Below are 16481 nucleotides of genomic sequence, written 5' to 3'. Positions count from 1 at the left end.
AGTATTTCATAAATTATTTTCGTAAGCCCCTCATGGAGCCTTTTGTTATCTTAAATAATGAGAAAATGAATGAGATTCTTTAGGATTTGGCAGCTTTTAAAGTTTTAGACGGTGGTGAGTGGAAAAGGTAGGAATAGTATCCAAGTTGTGTTCTTTTGGCAAAAGAAAATACCTGTGCCCCTGGTTCACGTCTCAAATAACCAGAAACTCACTCTCCATGATTGTAATTATTCAGAAGCACCCTGCCAGTTACATTCTCTTTTCTCTCACTGACAGAAGGAATGGCACATTGGATAGGCTAATACAATGGAAGGATTCTGATGCACGAAATGTCCTAATGAAGGGTCCTTCAGGAGAAAACAAACAAACAAAAAAACCACCCAAATGGCGAATTATGTAATTCTACCCTTGAGTTATTTAGAAAATGGTAGGGGAAAAAATACCATCCACTGTCTGTTCCTCGAGCACCTCCTATCCAGGGCTCTAACCATTTAAAAACATGTTTCCTGGCTTCAGACTGGCTATAAATAAATTTAATAAGCATGAAAAAAAATCACTGCATCATTTACAGTTCTCTCTCAACTCCAGCTGACAAAAATCCACTCCAGATGTTTGTACTGCAAGAACATCAGCATGAGGGTGAACTTCAATCTCCAGCCTGAGAGCCCCAGAAGAAGAGGAAGTGTTTCAAGAGAAAAGGACGGCAAGGTGGGCGGGGAGGGTGTGGAAAAACCCGGCTTGATACCGATTTCACAGAAACACGGTAATGAACTTATTTTGTGTGTAAGAAATCCAGTTTATTAGACTTTCCCCTGTCTCCTCACCCCTTTCAAAGCCACAGGGGCTTGGCTGGTGAAGCCTGAAATGGATGTTTCATAACCTTTGCTTTTAAATTAAACAAATGACCTCAGATTTTGGAGAGGTTGTTGACTCAGGAGAAAGTATGCCATTAAAAGTGTGCCAGAAACAGATTTAATTGGTACAAGTCCCAAAAAGTGTTCGAAAGAGCACAGGCTTCCCGCATATAGATTTCAGGGAAATTACTCAAAGGCCGCACAGCTTTGTCAGAATTGGAGATGTGAAACAAGGCAGCTGAAAGACTCCGTATCAAAAGGGTAAATTCAATTCGGGAGATATTCATCTGATTACCTACGCCAGGCCGTGAATCGGATATGCTCCATTGTGCGCTCATGTGCAACCTGGACGGCTGGAGGAGCCAATGGCTTCCTTTTCCCTAACATATAATTAAGTTTTAAGAGACGATCGAGTTACAGATACAACGTTTTAAGAAATATTTCATTCAGGAGTGGCATTTACAGTGCTTGCCTGTTGCAAGAGACATTGCTCACTTTACTTCCTTGAGCCACGCTGGAGAGTGTGGGGATCAGGGCCTGGGGGCTCGGTGTTTGCGTTTCAGGCTACAATAAATGCTCTCTGTGCACCTGCCTGCAGGAAAAACCAGTCCAGCTGCCTCCTAAGACAAAAGGGCCCTGTATTAAGTGCTGAAAACCCAGACGTGAACTGACCCTGGCAAATTCCAGCTAGAAAAAAAAAAAATTCAATATTTTCGTCCTGTCCGAGAGAAGCTGTCATGTAAGTTTCTGGATTTCCTTTCCCATCACCACTGAGTCTGAACAATGGTGACCTGTCAACAGAAGTCACCTCCTTTCTCATGAGTCTCCTTGCATTTCTAGATTCCTTTCCTGATGGCAAAATCCATAGCCCGGCACACCATAATCTGTCCTCCAGAAATCAGTGCATACTCTCCTGCTCTTTCTCCGCCAGGCTCTTCCCACTGGCATCTTATTTGGGTCATTAAGGACATGCAAGTACATCCTCCCAAAGAGATAGCATTACTGACTTATACGTGTTTTTAAAGATTTCCAGAATACACACTTTCCACAAATTCCAGGTACATTTAATGAAGAATGTTTATCTGTAGGGCAGGCAAAAGATCAAGATTAGAGCTCCTCCATGCCCAGCGTGGCTCCTGATGCCAGTTGGTCAAAGGCCATAGTGGGTCATGCAAACCAATGACTTCTCCTGGGAGAGCTGTTCAACTTGGGCTTGTTCTAATTCGTGTCTGGAATCAATCATGCTAGTCTCAGCTGATCTGTACCTTCTCATGAAGCAGAGATTTCTCACAAAATTTGAAATGCAACCAGATGAGGCATGGGCAGCTTTACCCCAGGTCACAAATGAATAGACTAAGAAGGGCCAGGTGATTACCTCAACGTGAGAGTGTAGCTTGGTTACAAAACCAGAAAAGGATCCGTGAATTGTCACCTCCTACTTCTCTAAGTCAACCCTGAGTACAGGGCAAGATGAATTAAGTAGTGATTTGGATAATTATTTAAAACTGCCATAGATAGTAAGGCCTTGGCTGCAAACCATTTCTGAATAGATTTGGTGATAGAGAGCTAAACTTTAAAGGGTTAACAGCTTGCTCAAAGTTGCTTCAACAGCTTCTCCAAAATCTCGCCCCAAGGGGTGGGAAAACCAGATGATCAGCACAGGAAAGCCAGGTTCCCTAACAGGACCATTCCAGCAGGATGTGCTCAATTGCTCGCGTCTGGAGAGCACATAGGAACCAAGGGCAGTTTATCTGATTTGGTGCTCATTAAACAGCTGCCCCAGAAAAACAGCCACCCACCACAGGTGCTAAGCTACATGAAGCTACCCTGGCCAGCCTGGCAAGTTCTCAGTAAGTGTGGGGCTGATTTACAGCCCGCCACTTCGCAAGTGGGTCTAACCCCATGATGGAGGTTGGCTGCTGGCTGATATAGAGGGCCCTACACACACTGTGATTCGGGACAGATTGATCAGGGAGTCCACCGTCTTTATGCCCTGATATCTTAAGATGGTGGCCCAAGCCCCCACAAGATCACAATGATATTGCCTTTCCTTGATTGCCTCTGACATAAAAAAATCTGTCTCCCTCAACCTGGCAATTCTCTAGGTGCTGGGCTGTAGTGTGACTTTAGCTGTTTCATGCGTGTGGGCCTCATTTTTCTTATCTTTTCCTGTTCTATCCACTGTAGTACAGCACATACAGCCAGTTTAGACGTAAGGTTTAGCTCATTACAGTATGTAGGAATTCTAGGGTTCCAACCAGATAAGGCTGCCCAAAATGAGAATTAGCTTTTATGTTCCAGAGGGCAGAGGCCAAGCCTGATACTGTTCTTGTTACCCCGGACCCCCCAGCAAGCATTTCATATTATACATGTTCCATTTTGAATGAATGCACGATTGAAAGACTAGACCAATTCTCAAGTTTGAGAAGTTAAGTGACTTGCTCAACATAACACACAGGGTTTGCGGCAGGGCTGGCCCTTGAACACAGGCCTCATCAATCCAAATGTAGTGCTTTATCTACTGTTAAAACACACTGCTTCTCTAATGTCCATTTGTAAGAAGATTTCAGGGGGCGTACAACCTCTCGCCACCCCCTTCCATGCCAGCCATAATGGACCTCCCACAGGTCTCCCATGGCACCCTGCCTCTTGTTCATTACATGGGCTTTTCCCTTGGCCTGGAGCACCTTCCCCTCCTTTTCCTCCTCTTGGGAACTGCTACTGATCCTTCAAGATCCAACTCAGGTGTCTCCTCACTGAAAAGCCTTCTGAGAACACTCCCAGCCCCAAACCAGGGCTCCTATGTGCTTCCCCAGCAAAATCCTGACCCTAGAGCCATCACAGCACACTCTGTATACTCATACACCATGATTCCCCAACCACCTGACTGTGAGCTTTCCAAACAGCAGAGCCTTCGCTTCTGCCTCTGTATCCCTAGCCATCTGTCTAGCACAGGACCCAGTAGAGAGTCCTAATAAACACCCTTATGGTAAATCACACTGAAGTACTTCACTCGCCACTCTTGTGTGAATGTGGGAGATTCCTCTTTCCAAAGCAGAGCCGTTGAGCCCCTGTTCTTTCCTCTCTGACACTTTCCCTGCACTGCCTACTGTTATTCGTCAATACAGTCAGCGCAGGCACATAGTTAAGGCTGACTGCACTTGGTAGGAATTTTAAAGCATACGTGATATATCGGTGAGAGAGATCGCAATGGCAGTTTCATGCTTCTTTTAGGTGAGTACAGGTCTAAAGCTTTAAGTCATTCTTTGATTGTGTCTCTTGTAGCTGTAGGTGCCTCATTCATTCATCAAATATTTAAGTTGTAACTACTATTATCAGGCACTATTCCTGGCTCTAGAGATCCAGCAGTGAACAAAAGAGACAAAGATGCCTCTCCTCAGGGAGCTTACGTTGTAACAACCCTAAGACAAGATTTACCTTAATTTTGGACTATCATGTCAAAGTGCAAGCTATTTCCCTTGGTTCCAGTTGGGTCTCTGAAGGAGCAAGGCGGTTCTGCCTGGCTGGGCTTTGGCTCCCACCTGGGGCTCTGGCAGCCACGTATTCACTAATGGTGGTTTCCTGAGCTCTACCTTTAAAGATTTCAATGATCTATTCTATCTCTGGTCTAGTGGTCTCTTGGGGGAATGTTCTCCTTATCACTCAACTCAGAAACAATTTGTTTTGGTGTTTTTCCAGCCTCATTTATCTATACATTATATTTATTTATTCACTTATTTTTACTGAAGTATAGTTGATTTACAATGTTGTGTTAGTTCTGGGTGTACAGCAAAGTGATTCCGTTATATATACATATTTATCTATTTGTTTCAGATTCTTTTCCCTTATAGGTTATTACAAAATATTCAGTATAGTTCCCTGTGCTATACAGTAGGTCCCCGCCAGTTATATATTTTATATATACTACACTACTACTATACAGCGTGTAGTAGTACACACCGTAGTCGTGTGTACTATTACACTACAAATGCCTAATTTATCCCTCCCCGCATAGTATATTTAAAAGCAAAACAAAGTTTGTCTCCTTAATGCCTGGCCTACTGGGGTGTTATCCATCCTCTATAGCTGGAAGTAATACTCCTGGGAAACTTAGATTCTCTTAGCTGCTTTTATGGGCCTATTAGATAGAAGGATGGCTGAGAAAAATCAACATCAGAACCTAAAAAGGCCTCAATGTCTACTATTAAAACATAAGAAGCCCTCTCCAACACACACACACACACACACACACACACACACACACACACACTTGCATTTCATCCATAAAACTCAGACCCTCTCCTGATGGTAGGGAGTAATTTTGCTCCAGCATATGTAAATTATGGAGAGGATGTAACTGATAGATACAGAGTTCTTCCTGCACACACTTCAGTTACCAGCTGCCATCTTGGCTTCTCTGCCTTATCTTATCTTAAGCAGAGGTAAATGATGGCTGACCACAGGACAGACATATAGTCTGTGCTAACGGGCCTGCCATATGACCCTCAAGGGGAGGCGACTTATACACAGGTAAGCTTAGGCCTCATATCTCATCCGATAATAATTGTTTAGAGTAGGAAGTGAATTCTGAATAAACAGAAGAGACCTCTCTCCACCCTGAAGAGAAACTCTAGGGCTGACTGTGGGCATAACAAAAATTAGATCAAAGAGGAGCCAGAACTGGAACTAGAAATAAAATGTTTTCAAATGTTTAAAAAGAAAAACAATATGTTGGCTTGAAGGCATGGACTAGCAATAGGGAGGTAATACCAAAAATTTGATCTAGAAGAAGATGATTTTGAGAATGGATGTGACTGGAGGGACTGACAAAGGTACACAGACCTCTGTGTTTACTAGCAAACTAATTAAAAATACTTGCTCAGTTAGACACAGTTGTTTAACTAGATGTTATAGTGGGGCAATCACTCCATAGGTACACCCTTCTAAAGGAATCTTATAAGGGGAAAATGCCCCTTATCCATGGACCCTACTGAAAGGATAGGTGTACTGGCCAGGTTTTTTACCATACGACTTCTTGACATTGGCTGATTAGACCAAAAGATAACCCAGCCACAGAATTAGCAGGTGTGAAAAGGTAAATTGGGCCGATCAGCTTGTAAGGTCAACATTCAGTGCCATGGAAAGCTAAGGCAGATATGAGAAAAATGAAGAGAATGACCTAAGTGTAAACCTTTCCAATTTCCATGTAATCTGGCTGTACTTTACTTCCTATTTGCACAAAGCCATGAGAATGCCAACTTATCCTTACAAAAGAACTCAGTGGATGAAAATGTAAGTTCTGGAGCCAGATTCTCTGGGTTGGAATCCTGGCTCTGCCCGTAATTGTGTTGCTTTCTAGGACTCAGTTCCTTCATCTAGAAAATGGGATAATGATTACCATCTGCCTCAGAGGGTTGTTGTGAGTATTAAACGTGATAGTAGATGTACAATGTCAGGCACATGACATACGGTCCATAAATGTTAGCTACAGTTATAAGTAGGCCTGACTTTTTTTTAAGCAAACTTGAGTGGCTTTCTGTTTCTTGCTACCAAGAGAGCCCTGAAACAGTCTAGTAAATACTCTCTCCCAGACATGAGACGGAGCCTGCAGAAAATACCACTGACGACCCAATGGAGGCAGGTGGCTGCCGTGAGTCTGATGGTGTCCCTTCTACATGCCTATCCCCTCTCGTAGGGTACTACCTCCTTGAGAGCTCGGATGGAGACACATTCACCTTGGTATTCCTATGCCTAACATGGACAAGAGACTCAATGAATAAAGAGTGGTTCTCAAAGTGTGGTCCCCAGAACAGCAGTATTAACAACTCCTGAGAATTTGTTAGAATTGCAAATCCTCTGGCCCCTCCCAAGACTGACTGAAACTCTGGGAGCGGGAGCCCAGCAAGGTGTGTATTGATAGCCCCTCCAGGTGATTTTGATGCATGCTAAAGTTTGAGAACCACTGGGATGAGGGTTCTGTTGGGGAAACACTACCACCCCATATCCTTGACTGAAGAACAGCCCTACTCTATCTAGGGAGATCATTCACCTTTGAGCATGTGGCTTAGGAAGAGACGCACACATAACTATAAGGGAGGAAGGAGAAACACTCCCAGCCAGTCGAATAAGTCTCATCAATCATGTTGATCAAGGAAATGACATGTTACCAATGGATCATCCTCACATTCTTCTCATAGAGGCTTCAGGAAAAATCGACTCCCTAACATGGCACGCCAGATGTCCATGATCCACACTGCTGACTTCTCAAGTCCTACCCCCTGCATTCCCGTACGTGCCCCCTACACTCCAGTCATAAGGAATGACTGGTAGTTCTTCAAATGACCATGCCCTTGCCACCATATCTTTAGTAATGATGTATCCTCTACCTAGAACATCATTTCTTCCATCTCTGTATCCTTAGCACTAAGTGTAGTTCCTGGTGCCTCATGGGTATCCCATTTCCCTAAATATTGGATGAGTTCATTGTCTCCTTAACTCCCATATCCCCATCCCTAAGCCATCTTACACATCTCATCTGGACAGTCATCAGAGTACATATTATGATCATTTTATCACAAAACCTTAATTCAGTCTGGCATTCAATGTCTGGCCCCGATCTACTTCCAAATTTATTGCACATGACCTCCTATATTTACCCTAAAACCCCAGGCAAATGGGGCTCCTTTGCTGCCTTCCCAACATATGCTACATTTCCCTACAACACAGATCCTGTTATTTACTGAGTACCCTCTAGGAACTAGGGGATACAGGGGTGATCAAGACAAAGTCCCTGACCTTGAGAAGATGATATGAAAGCAAAGGAGGCAGCCCATAAACTCATAAACAAATAAACATATAAGATCAGGTAGTGATAAGGGCAATGAAGAAAATCAAGTAGGCTTAGGGGATAGAGAAGGCTGGGAAGGGGGTAGTGGTTTCATCTTAGATAGAGAGGTGATGGAAGACCTCTCTGAGAAGATGACAGTTGAGTGAGACTGAAGGGAGTGAGGCAACAGGCCAAGGGAAGTTCTGGACAAGTGCTCCAGTCAGTGGGAAGAGCAAGGGCGAAAGACCAGAGGCAGAAAGCCCAGAGCCTGAGGAACAAGGGAGTGGGCTGTACAGCTGGAACAGGTTTGAAGAGGAGGATAATGAGAGGAGATAAGGGCAGACAAGGCCTATTTTGAACTTAATGTCTTAGTTCTCAGCATTTCCTGATCTTTCCTCTGCCTATTGAAATCCTATCTATCCCTCAAGGCCTATCTCTTACATCTTCCTCCCTGGACACTTCATATCTCCCTTTGCTGAAAGAGATGTTCCCTTCTTCCTGAATCCCAGAGTCTTTGGTCCATACCATATTTGTCTAAAGCACTGCACACATTCTACCTAATACTGTTCTTCTTTAGAATGATTCTCAAACTGCACTGTAAATATCTTGAGGGCAGGGACCATATCTTGCTCATTTCTGGATTTCCTGTAACATTAACATAGTGCATATAGTAGAGGCTCCACAACTCATGAAATCATCAGGCTGGAAGGCACTTAAAGGTCTCCTCACCTAGCCAAAAAGCTTTTTTTGGGGGAGGGACCATAGCTCTAAAACTATGCTACTATATGCAGGAATGCAGCTAATGCACAGGAAAAGTCAGTCTGACTGAATAAAATACAGTTTAATCCAACTGGTATTTATCGAGTGGCTTATCAGAAGAAGGAAGAAAAGCAAAGCCCTCAGAGAGATCCAAACCTAGGTCGGAGCTCAGCTGGACTGTCATTGGGCCAGACCACCTGGCCAGACCTTGTTACAATCCTCCCCAAATCCTCGTAAACATCACCAATGCACTCGGAAAGCCTTTCCTGCCACATGACAACACAAACTAAGTTATCCCCTGGCACCACTCCTAGAAACCAGCCATTCTTTACTTTATGATTGCTGACCTGGACGCCTCTCATCTTTGGTATAGAATTCTCTTCGATGATGTAAACAAGGATCTCTTCTCAGAGAATCCTTTGGATCTGAAGACCTCTGGGATCACACCCCCTCTTGGCATCCCATTCTCTGGGCTTCCAGCCCTGCCACCTCTGTAGTTGAAGCAACTGGCAAAACGGGCTTTGGTGTTCTCGTCCCTTCTGCCTTCATGACACTGAGATGTGAACAGGAACATATGTAGATCTGGGAAATGAGCCAGGAAATCCGCCTCCAAGACTGCTTCCCGAAGAAAACTTCTGGCTCTCATCTCATTTGATCTTAATGCACCTCCTGCTTCAAATGTGTCTCTCTGGCAAACCCTCACTAGCAAAACAGAACTCCTGACCAAGAAATGCTTCCTGGTGCTTGACTTCACTGTTCCTTTCTCCCTTTGATCCCTTGGCTGTGGTTCCATCGCCCGCTGGCCTCTCGGCTGAAAATGCTCAACAAGTTCCTCTCCCTTGTGAGATCCACAGCTTTTCAGATGTTTGTGGGCTGTGCCCATGCCCCCCTCAACTCTAGTGGCCCGCACCTCACATAACATTTAGGCTTTCTTTAGCTAAATGCTACAGGGTTTGGGTGGTATTTCAATCTTCTAAGCTTTTTCTATAAATTAGGCCTTTCATGGCAGCTGAACCATTGCGGGAAGTGGTATATACCCAGCTAAGGGCCATGGATTCTTAAATACTAGGGGGAGTGGGGCACGGGTAGGTGTGTATCCCCTTGTGAATAGAAGCATGTGAAGTTGTGTGTGTTGATACGTGTCTGTGGCTTTGGAATCAAACACGGAAAGGTCACTAGGACGCAAGTATTTTGATCCCAGACTCCCTCCTAAGAGGCAGCAGTGTGCAAATCTAGGCTCTCACGGGAGGGGCTCTGGCTTCTGTTCCCGGCACCACCACCTCTCACTCGCTGTGTGGCCTTTGGGCAACTCCCTTCTCGCCTTGTGCTTCACTTGCTTGAGGTGGATTAAATGATTCATCACATCAAGACATTTTAAAATACTACGGAAATGCTAATGTTCACAACGTTGATCATCATTGTTAATGTTAACCTTGAAGTCACATGGTGACATGTCATGTTTTCAAAGCACTAATTATAACCAACCTGCACCATGCCCCCAAGAGGTGGATTTTTAAAGCTGCTCCGCCCACACTCACTTGCACAGGGTCCTACCCAAACCAATGAACATTTAGTTTGAGGTTGGGCTATGCAGGGCTTTGGAGCCCAAGTGTGGACAGAGTCCTGCGAACTTGACCAATCTACCCCAAAGTTTGTGGTTAATGGGTTACAAATTTGGGTAATGCCGGACAATAAATTACAACTATAATAATAAAGCTGAAAGTACACACAATTTAAGCAGAAACACCAGTGTTTTTTATCGGAAATGAAAGAAACCATTGATCATAGCGACTGTCTGAGATTAGCAGGGAGCCACATTTTCAAACATCCTGCAGTAAATCCAGAGCAGATCCAGCTGGAAAGCAAGAGTGGAAATAAAACTTGAAAATTCATACCACGCTTTGAAGTCTGCCTCTTTCACAACCATGAGTCCCCGATTCGTCCCAACCATTCTGAGCTGTTCTTGCTTGTTGAATTTATTTTAAAAGAGACACAAGCCACGCACTTGCATATAATCTATCAAATGGACTCCAGCTTTTTGCAGGGATGGTTTGTTAGGGAATATGAATCCCAAAATACCTTCTCCTGCGCATGAAATCAGCCATCAGTTCAATTGGAATAGAAAGGCTTCCGACACTAAAACTAGAAACCACTCTTGGTTCTAGTAAATACTACTTTTTCCTCTTGTGTTCTTTCCTTGACCCGTCCAGGCACTTTTAATTTTTTAAGGCTATTATCTACAAAAAACTTTTACTACAGATAAAAGGATATTAAGTGCCACCCTAGGCTCCTGAAATGGGCGCGTCACCACACTGAAGTGATTGCTATCCCAGTAAATTATCTGAGGAAGGATAGCCAATGATCTAGGTTGAACAAAGCTTCAATCTTGCACAGGGCCCACTGTCACCGCACGCCAATCTCACCTACTAACTGTGCCTGGGTGGACAGGGGCTCAGCCAGTCCTTTCTGCTCAAATCCCAGGTGACTCCAGAATAGGACATGGTGTCCTAGGCCAGCTGGACTGTTAGATCCTTTCTCTACTGATCACTATGACTGAGATCCAATCATCCTTAGCATCTTCGATGACCACCAGGAAGAAATGTCAAGGGCATCTAAGAAACATGTCCTTGGTCACAGAACAGTCACAATAACCTAGTAAGTAACCAGACACTGAACTTCATAATAACCTACACGCCTGAGTTTCTGTCAACAGAGCAAAACACCGAAGAAGAAAATAGTTTGACTCACAGTGCCTGGTCAAGAACAATGTAGATCATAAAGTCAAAAATCCTGATTTCTGCCCTTGGGTTCACAATATAACTTTGGTCAACTTGCATAAGTCTCAGCCGGTCCATTCCCCCACATGAAGAAAATAATGTTTGTGCAAGGCACGCTGAAACTTGACAAGCACACTTGCACATAGGAGGAGTTATTTTAACTAAATAGGAAAAAATCAATTTGCCCTCTAATGCCTTCTCAGGACACAAAGCTTATGGGTAGGAGCAATGTCGGGAGAGTCCTTTGGTGTCCACGTCTCCCTTCTTTGGCTCTCCCAACTGGGAGCTGAATAATTCACTGGGGGAATGAATCCTCAAAGGGAATCAGACCGTGGACCCTAGCAGTGAACGTGGGTCTACATAATCCAAGCAACAACCCAGGCACAAATTTAATAAGGAAAAAAAGCCCCAGCAACACAAAAACAAAGAACTCTCAACTTTACAAACACTGGGAGGGCAACAGCTGGTCAGCCGAGATTAAAGGAGCGTGAGAGAACACCTCCCCATCTCCTGCCTTCTCCTCCCCCGTCGAGGTCCCCGCAGCCAGCCAGGGCTCGCTTTTACAGCCCTGTGCAGATGACCTTGTTCCAGCTAAGATAGGAACTCTTTTGATCTCAGCAGGGGGATGCTCTGGGCCTGCAGCTGGCAGATATTAATAGTACAGGATCCGCTGGTGTGGAAGAGATCTCTCAGTTGGGCCAGGTCACTCGTATCCCCTGCTCTGAGCCAGAGCAGAAGGAACTTCATTTCCCCGCATCAGCCCCTGCTGGGTACTTCTCTCGGGTCAACTCAGATCATTTTCTCACTGGCTGCTCTCCGTCGCTTGTTCTCACCCCGCAACTGTTTTCAAGGGAGCGCTGCTGAAGCCGTGCCCTCTGCTCTTGCAGCTGAAATCTATTACAGGACAGGGTGAACCTTGGGCTCAGCCCATCACAGTGTGTTTCTCACTCTCACCAGCTTGCACACACTTCTAGTGGACATGTTTGTGTGGGAGAGAGGTAGAGCAAGGGACAGACAGACAAGCCCAGAAGTGTTTACAGAGACAGAGAGACAGCCGTATGGGGAGAGGGGGCTGTTAGAGGTATGCTGATGTATCAGTGCTAAGACTTCCGAGGATCCTTTCCATTATGTTTAATCTAGGACGACAAGGTCACTCTTCCCACCCTGTAAATCAGAATTTTAAAACCCCATCACCGAGTGAACGCTCCTGACCTTCAGACCCATATCACAATCTTACAGAGTCAGAGCTAGAAAAGACTTCAGCCATCTTAAATTCAAACTATCTGTCATTTAAAAGAAAAAACTGAGGCCCAAAGTGATTAAAAGAGCTGCCCACGCACGATCACAGAGCTAATAACCCAAGGGCAAAGCTGATGATACAACGCATGCTTACAACAACAGAGAGATTTATACATTTTAATCAGAGCAACGTTAACAACCACTGCAATATATCTGAATAGGTATAAGTGTTCTAAGAAATTTATTATTGTTTTTCATTCACTGGTAAGGAACTTCATTATAGGCTTCAGAAAAAAAATTCTATAGACTCTTTATCTGCTTGGCTATGGAAGGAAAAGATCTAGAAAACTCAATTGCTTCCATTCTCCCTTGGGTTTCATAATAAGAAAAAGTTGTCTAAGGATGAGCTGGTAACTCTCCCTTGGCCACGAACAGGACTTTACCATTTTTTGGAAGCGGTTACACTGCAGCCACAAAGCAATTTCCTTTATATCTGTTTTGCTCCTCTTCTTTGCTTGAGATAAACCAGGAAGCCAGGACAAAGCAAAGTACTCTTACTTATTGGTTTTCAGATAAGGAAACAAGATATTCTCTTCTGGTCTCCTCCTTGGAACTGAATAAATGTGTATGTGTGTAATACTTATAATAATAATTTTTAATCACGTTCATAGGTCTTTATGTGATTCTTATGGTTCACTGTTGTTACAAAGCATTTACTATGGTATTGGTGCAGCATTTATTTACTGCCTACTATGTGCCTAGAACTTTGCTGGTCATTCAGGCACAACAAAAAGAATACAAGAGAGCCTGTGACCTTAATCTGGTGGGGAAACCATGAAAAGTTAATTTCTTTTTTTTTAATCTTTTCTGTCTATTGCTGATCTGGTAGAAGGGCCACAGAGGAAGAAGAGAGAGTGAGACCAAGGCAGACTGGAACAGGCAAGGAGTTTCTGTGGAAGAGGTGGTCTTTTTTGTTTTTAATTTAATTTAATTTAATTTATTTATTTATTTTTATTTTTTGCGGTACGCGGGCCTCTCACTGTCGTGGCCTCTCCTGTTGCGGAGCACAGGCTCCGGACGCGCAGGCTCAGTGGCCATGGCTCACGGGCCTAGCCGCTCCGTGGCATGTGGGATCTTCCCGGACCGGGGCACGAACCTGTGTCCCCTGCATCGGCAGGCGGACCCTCAACCACTGCGCCACCAGGGAAGCCCCTATTTTATTTATTTTTTATACAGCAGGTTCCTACTAGTTATCCATTTTATACATATTAGTGTATATATGTCAACCCCAATCTCCCAGTTCATCCCACCACCACCCCCCACCACCAGCATTTTTCCCCCTTGGTGTCCATATGTGAAGAGGTGGTCTTTAAATAAACCTCGAAGGAGTGGGAGGATTTGGGAAGAAAAGAAGAGGTAGGAGTGAAAAAGGGAAATGCTGTTCTAGAAGGGTGAGCTGTCTCTGCAGAGGCACGGAGCCAGGGCTCAGGAGAGCAGGCAGAAGGTCAGCATACTTGCTGGAGGAGCTTCACAGAGGGTGAAGAGGAAGGAAAGGACAGACTACAAGGAGTTAAGAAGCATCCAGGCAATCTAGCGTATTTTGGGGGAAACTGATCCACACAAGAGAAAAGAAAAAAACCTGATTTTCAGCATTTGCTGATTTCCATGGTGTAAATACTTCCACCCTGGTTGACTGCAAGCTAACAAGCCACAGATTACTGAATATTTTAAAATCAGCTTGTTGATTTTTGCCCATTCTCAGGAAATGGGCTAAAGCAATTTCAAGATTCCTGAGTAGGAGACTGACACAGTACAAGGAAGCCAGAAATGGGGAAGTTTAATTTGGTAGTGTTAAGATGTACGTGGTAGAGGCTGGAGTTGGGAAGGCCATTTTGGAATTTATTAACATAATCCAAGTGTGAGTTTTTAATGAGTCAGCTGATCACAATACAACTCACACAAAAGAGGAGACAGATATATTTGGAAAGGACAACCAAGTAGACTTGATGATGAAAGAAGTGTATGGAGGGAACGAAAATTGATGACTCAGCTTTTCAGCGGGAATGACAATGCATCACTGAGTGTGGAAATACGGTACACAGAGCACTCTACAGTTGTTATAAATAAGTAATTCGTTTTCACTCTGAAAAACACTGCTGAGAAGCAGGGATGTGGTCCTTGCAATTTTGGAGACCATAATCCAAGGCCAATCCATGGAAAACCACCTGGGCAGTTAGGAACCTTGCTAGCCCTAGAGGTCCCATATATTCCATCATGAATAATTCTCAGAAAATGGAAAGTGCAGAGGGGCCTGGAACAGCTACGCTCATCCACCCAGGCCCACAGCATTCTTCCCTGAAAGAAATCAGACTACAACTAGCAGAACTCAGAAATGTCAAGTAAGAACTTTCAGTAAAACGAGAAACCACCCACTGGCTCAGTGGTGTAATTCCCCTAGCTACATAAACCAGAGCCAGTCTGACCTTTGCGAGCATGGGAGGGTGGAGAAAATTTTGCAGATTTACCAACGTGGCTAGTTTTTCTTAATCCTTCTGTAAAGCTGATTGGGAACGCCACATCTCCAGTACATGATACTGGTGTACACTTTTAGCCAGTCCAAAAGTACCCAGCACAAACAAAAGGTTAAATTGCTGTGGGACCATGGGTAAAGCCAACATTTGAGCATCTGTCTCAAAAACAAAGTCATTTAGCAGTTCACCAGCCCTCATACTGAGGTCCCAAAAGAACCTACAGAGGAGTGACGAGCCTTAGGTGGAGGTGATAGATGCCTGTGAAGATGATTCACTCAGGTGAAAAAGGAAGCTCACTTATAGAGACAGAGCAACACACTCTCCAAATATAAGGGATCAGATGCCAGGAAAGGTGGCCAAGCCTATATCGCCAGGCTCAGGCTGGGTTCACTGGCCAGGGCCTGTTAGCTGTGTCTCTCAGTTCTCAGCAGAAGGCAGAGAGGCGGTGGCGGAGCCGTATGTCAGTGTCAAGTTTCAGCCCCTCTAAGACAGATCCCTTACCTTCAGACAGGGACAAATCATCAGCTGGAGACACCAGGTCTGCCTGAGAAGCTAGGGCTCCACTCAGATGGGTTGTAATTTGATTCGTCAAGATAACCTGTGAACAGACAAGGAGAAGGCGGAGGGAAGGGAGAAGAGAGAAGACCAAATTAATTATTAGAGCTATCAAAAGGCTGTGGTTTAGGGGAAGACTGGTAAGTACGCAGGTAGGAAAACCCCAGCTCTGACTTGCATCAGTTTTATCTTTAGGCCAGAACTAGCTGGCAAAGCCTCTAGGTCATTCAAATCACAGAAGACCGAGGAAACAGACTGACATTTTTCAGAGCTTAAACCACTAATCAATTCTTTCTAACTGCTGAGTAAATTGGGACAGAGAAGTGTCGCCATATTACCTGAATAATAGAAGGCCAACCAGAGAATTAAGATGAATACGTGCACATTTTATCATTTTAAAATTATATTCACAACATACAATACGACTAGCGCTGAAGAAAAGCAATAATTTAACATCTGGATGCCTGGGGCTTCTTCCCTTGTTAACTGGAAAGTCAGAATTTTATTTCCAAATTTGTGAAATTAGAATAAAATTCATCTCTAAAGGAATAGCACTCTTCTTTTCAGTAAGTTGAATTCTAACAAAAGAATTCCAAAGTCTCACTATGTATTTAAAACACAAATTAATAGAATCCGACCTATACAAAGTAAAGTTCATAACATTTAAAATTCCTAGAAAGGACTCTAAAATGACCTAATCTACATGATTTATTTCCACACAATATTTTTACATGTGGTTCCATCAAGAAATTATTCTTTTCCTTAAAAAAATCCTCATTTATAAAATTTACTCTATTGTTTAGAAACCTAAAGGAAGAACAAAACACAGATTCTCTCCTGGAAAACTGCAGCAAGACTAACGTCACAATCAATTCCCAAGATGTGAGGTGCTCCCATCGTGGGCATCTTGGTGAACCATCTTGGTCCCTCAGAGGAAACG

General features: G+C 43.9%; 1 protein-coding gene across 5 annotated transcripts in view; it reads right to left on the bottom strand.

Annotated features, from left to right (window-relative positions):
- The window catches only part of RAD51B (RAD51 paralog B), a 666036-nt gene that overhangs the window by 197924 nt on the left and 451631 nt on the right, over positions 1–16481 (bottom strand). For all 5 annotated transcript variants that reach the window (XM_082617995.1, XM_082617991.1, XM_082617994.1 and 2 more), the window contains exon 8: positions 15488–15584. In XM_082617995.1, coding sequence (XP_082474121.1) covers positions 15488–15584 — 97 coding nt within the window. The remainder of the gene's footprint in view (positions 1–15487; positions 15585–16481) is intronic.

This window comes from Mesoplodon mirus (assembly GCF_964341445.2).
Source record: "Mesoplodon mirus genome assembly, chromosome: 4".
NCBI lineage: Eukaryota > Metazoa > Chordata > Mammalia > Artiodactyla > Ziphiidae > Mesoplodon > Mesoplodon mirus.
Note: the sequence above shows the minus strand (reverse complement) of the source record. Positions and strands in the feature narration are given on the sequence as shown.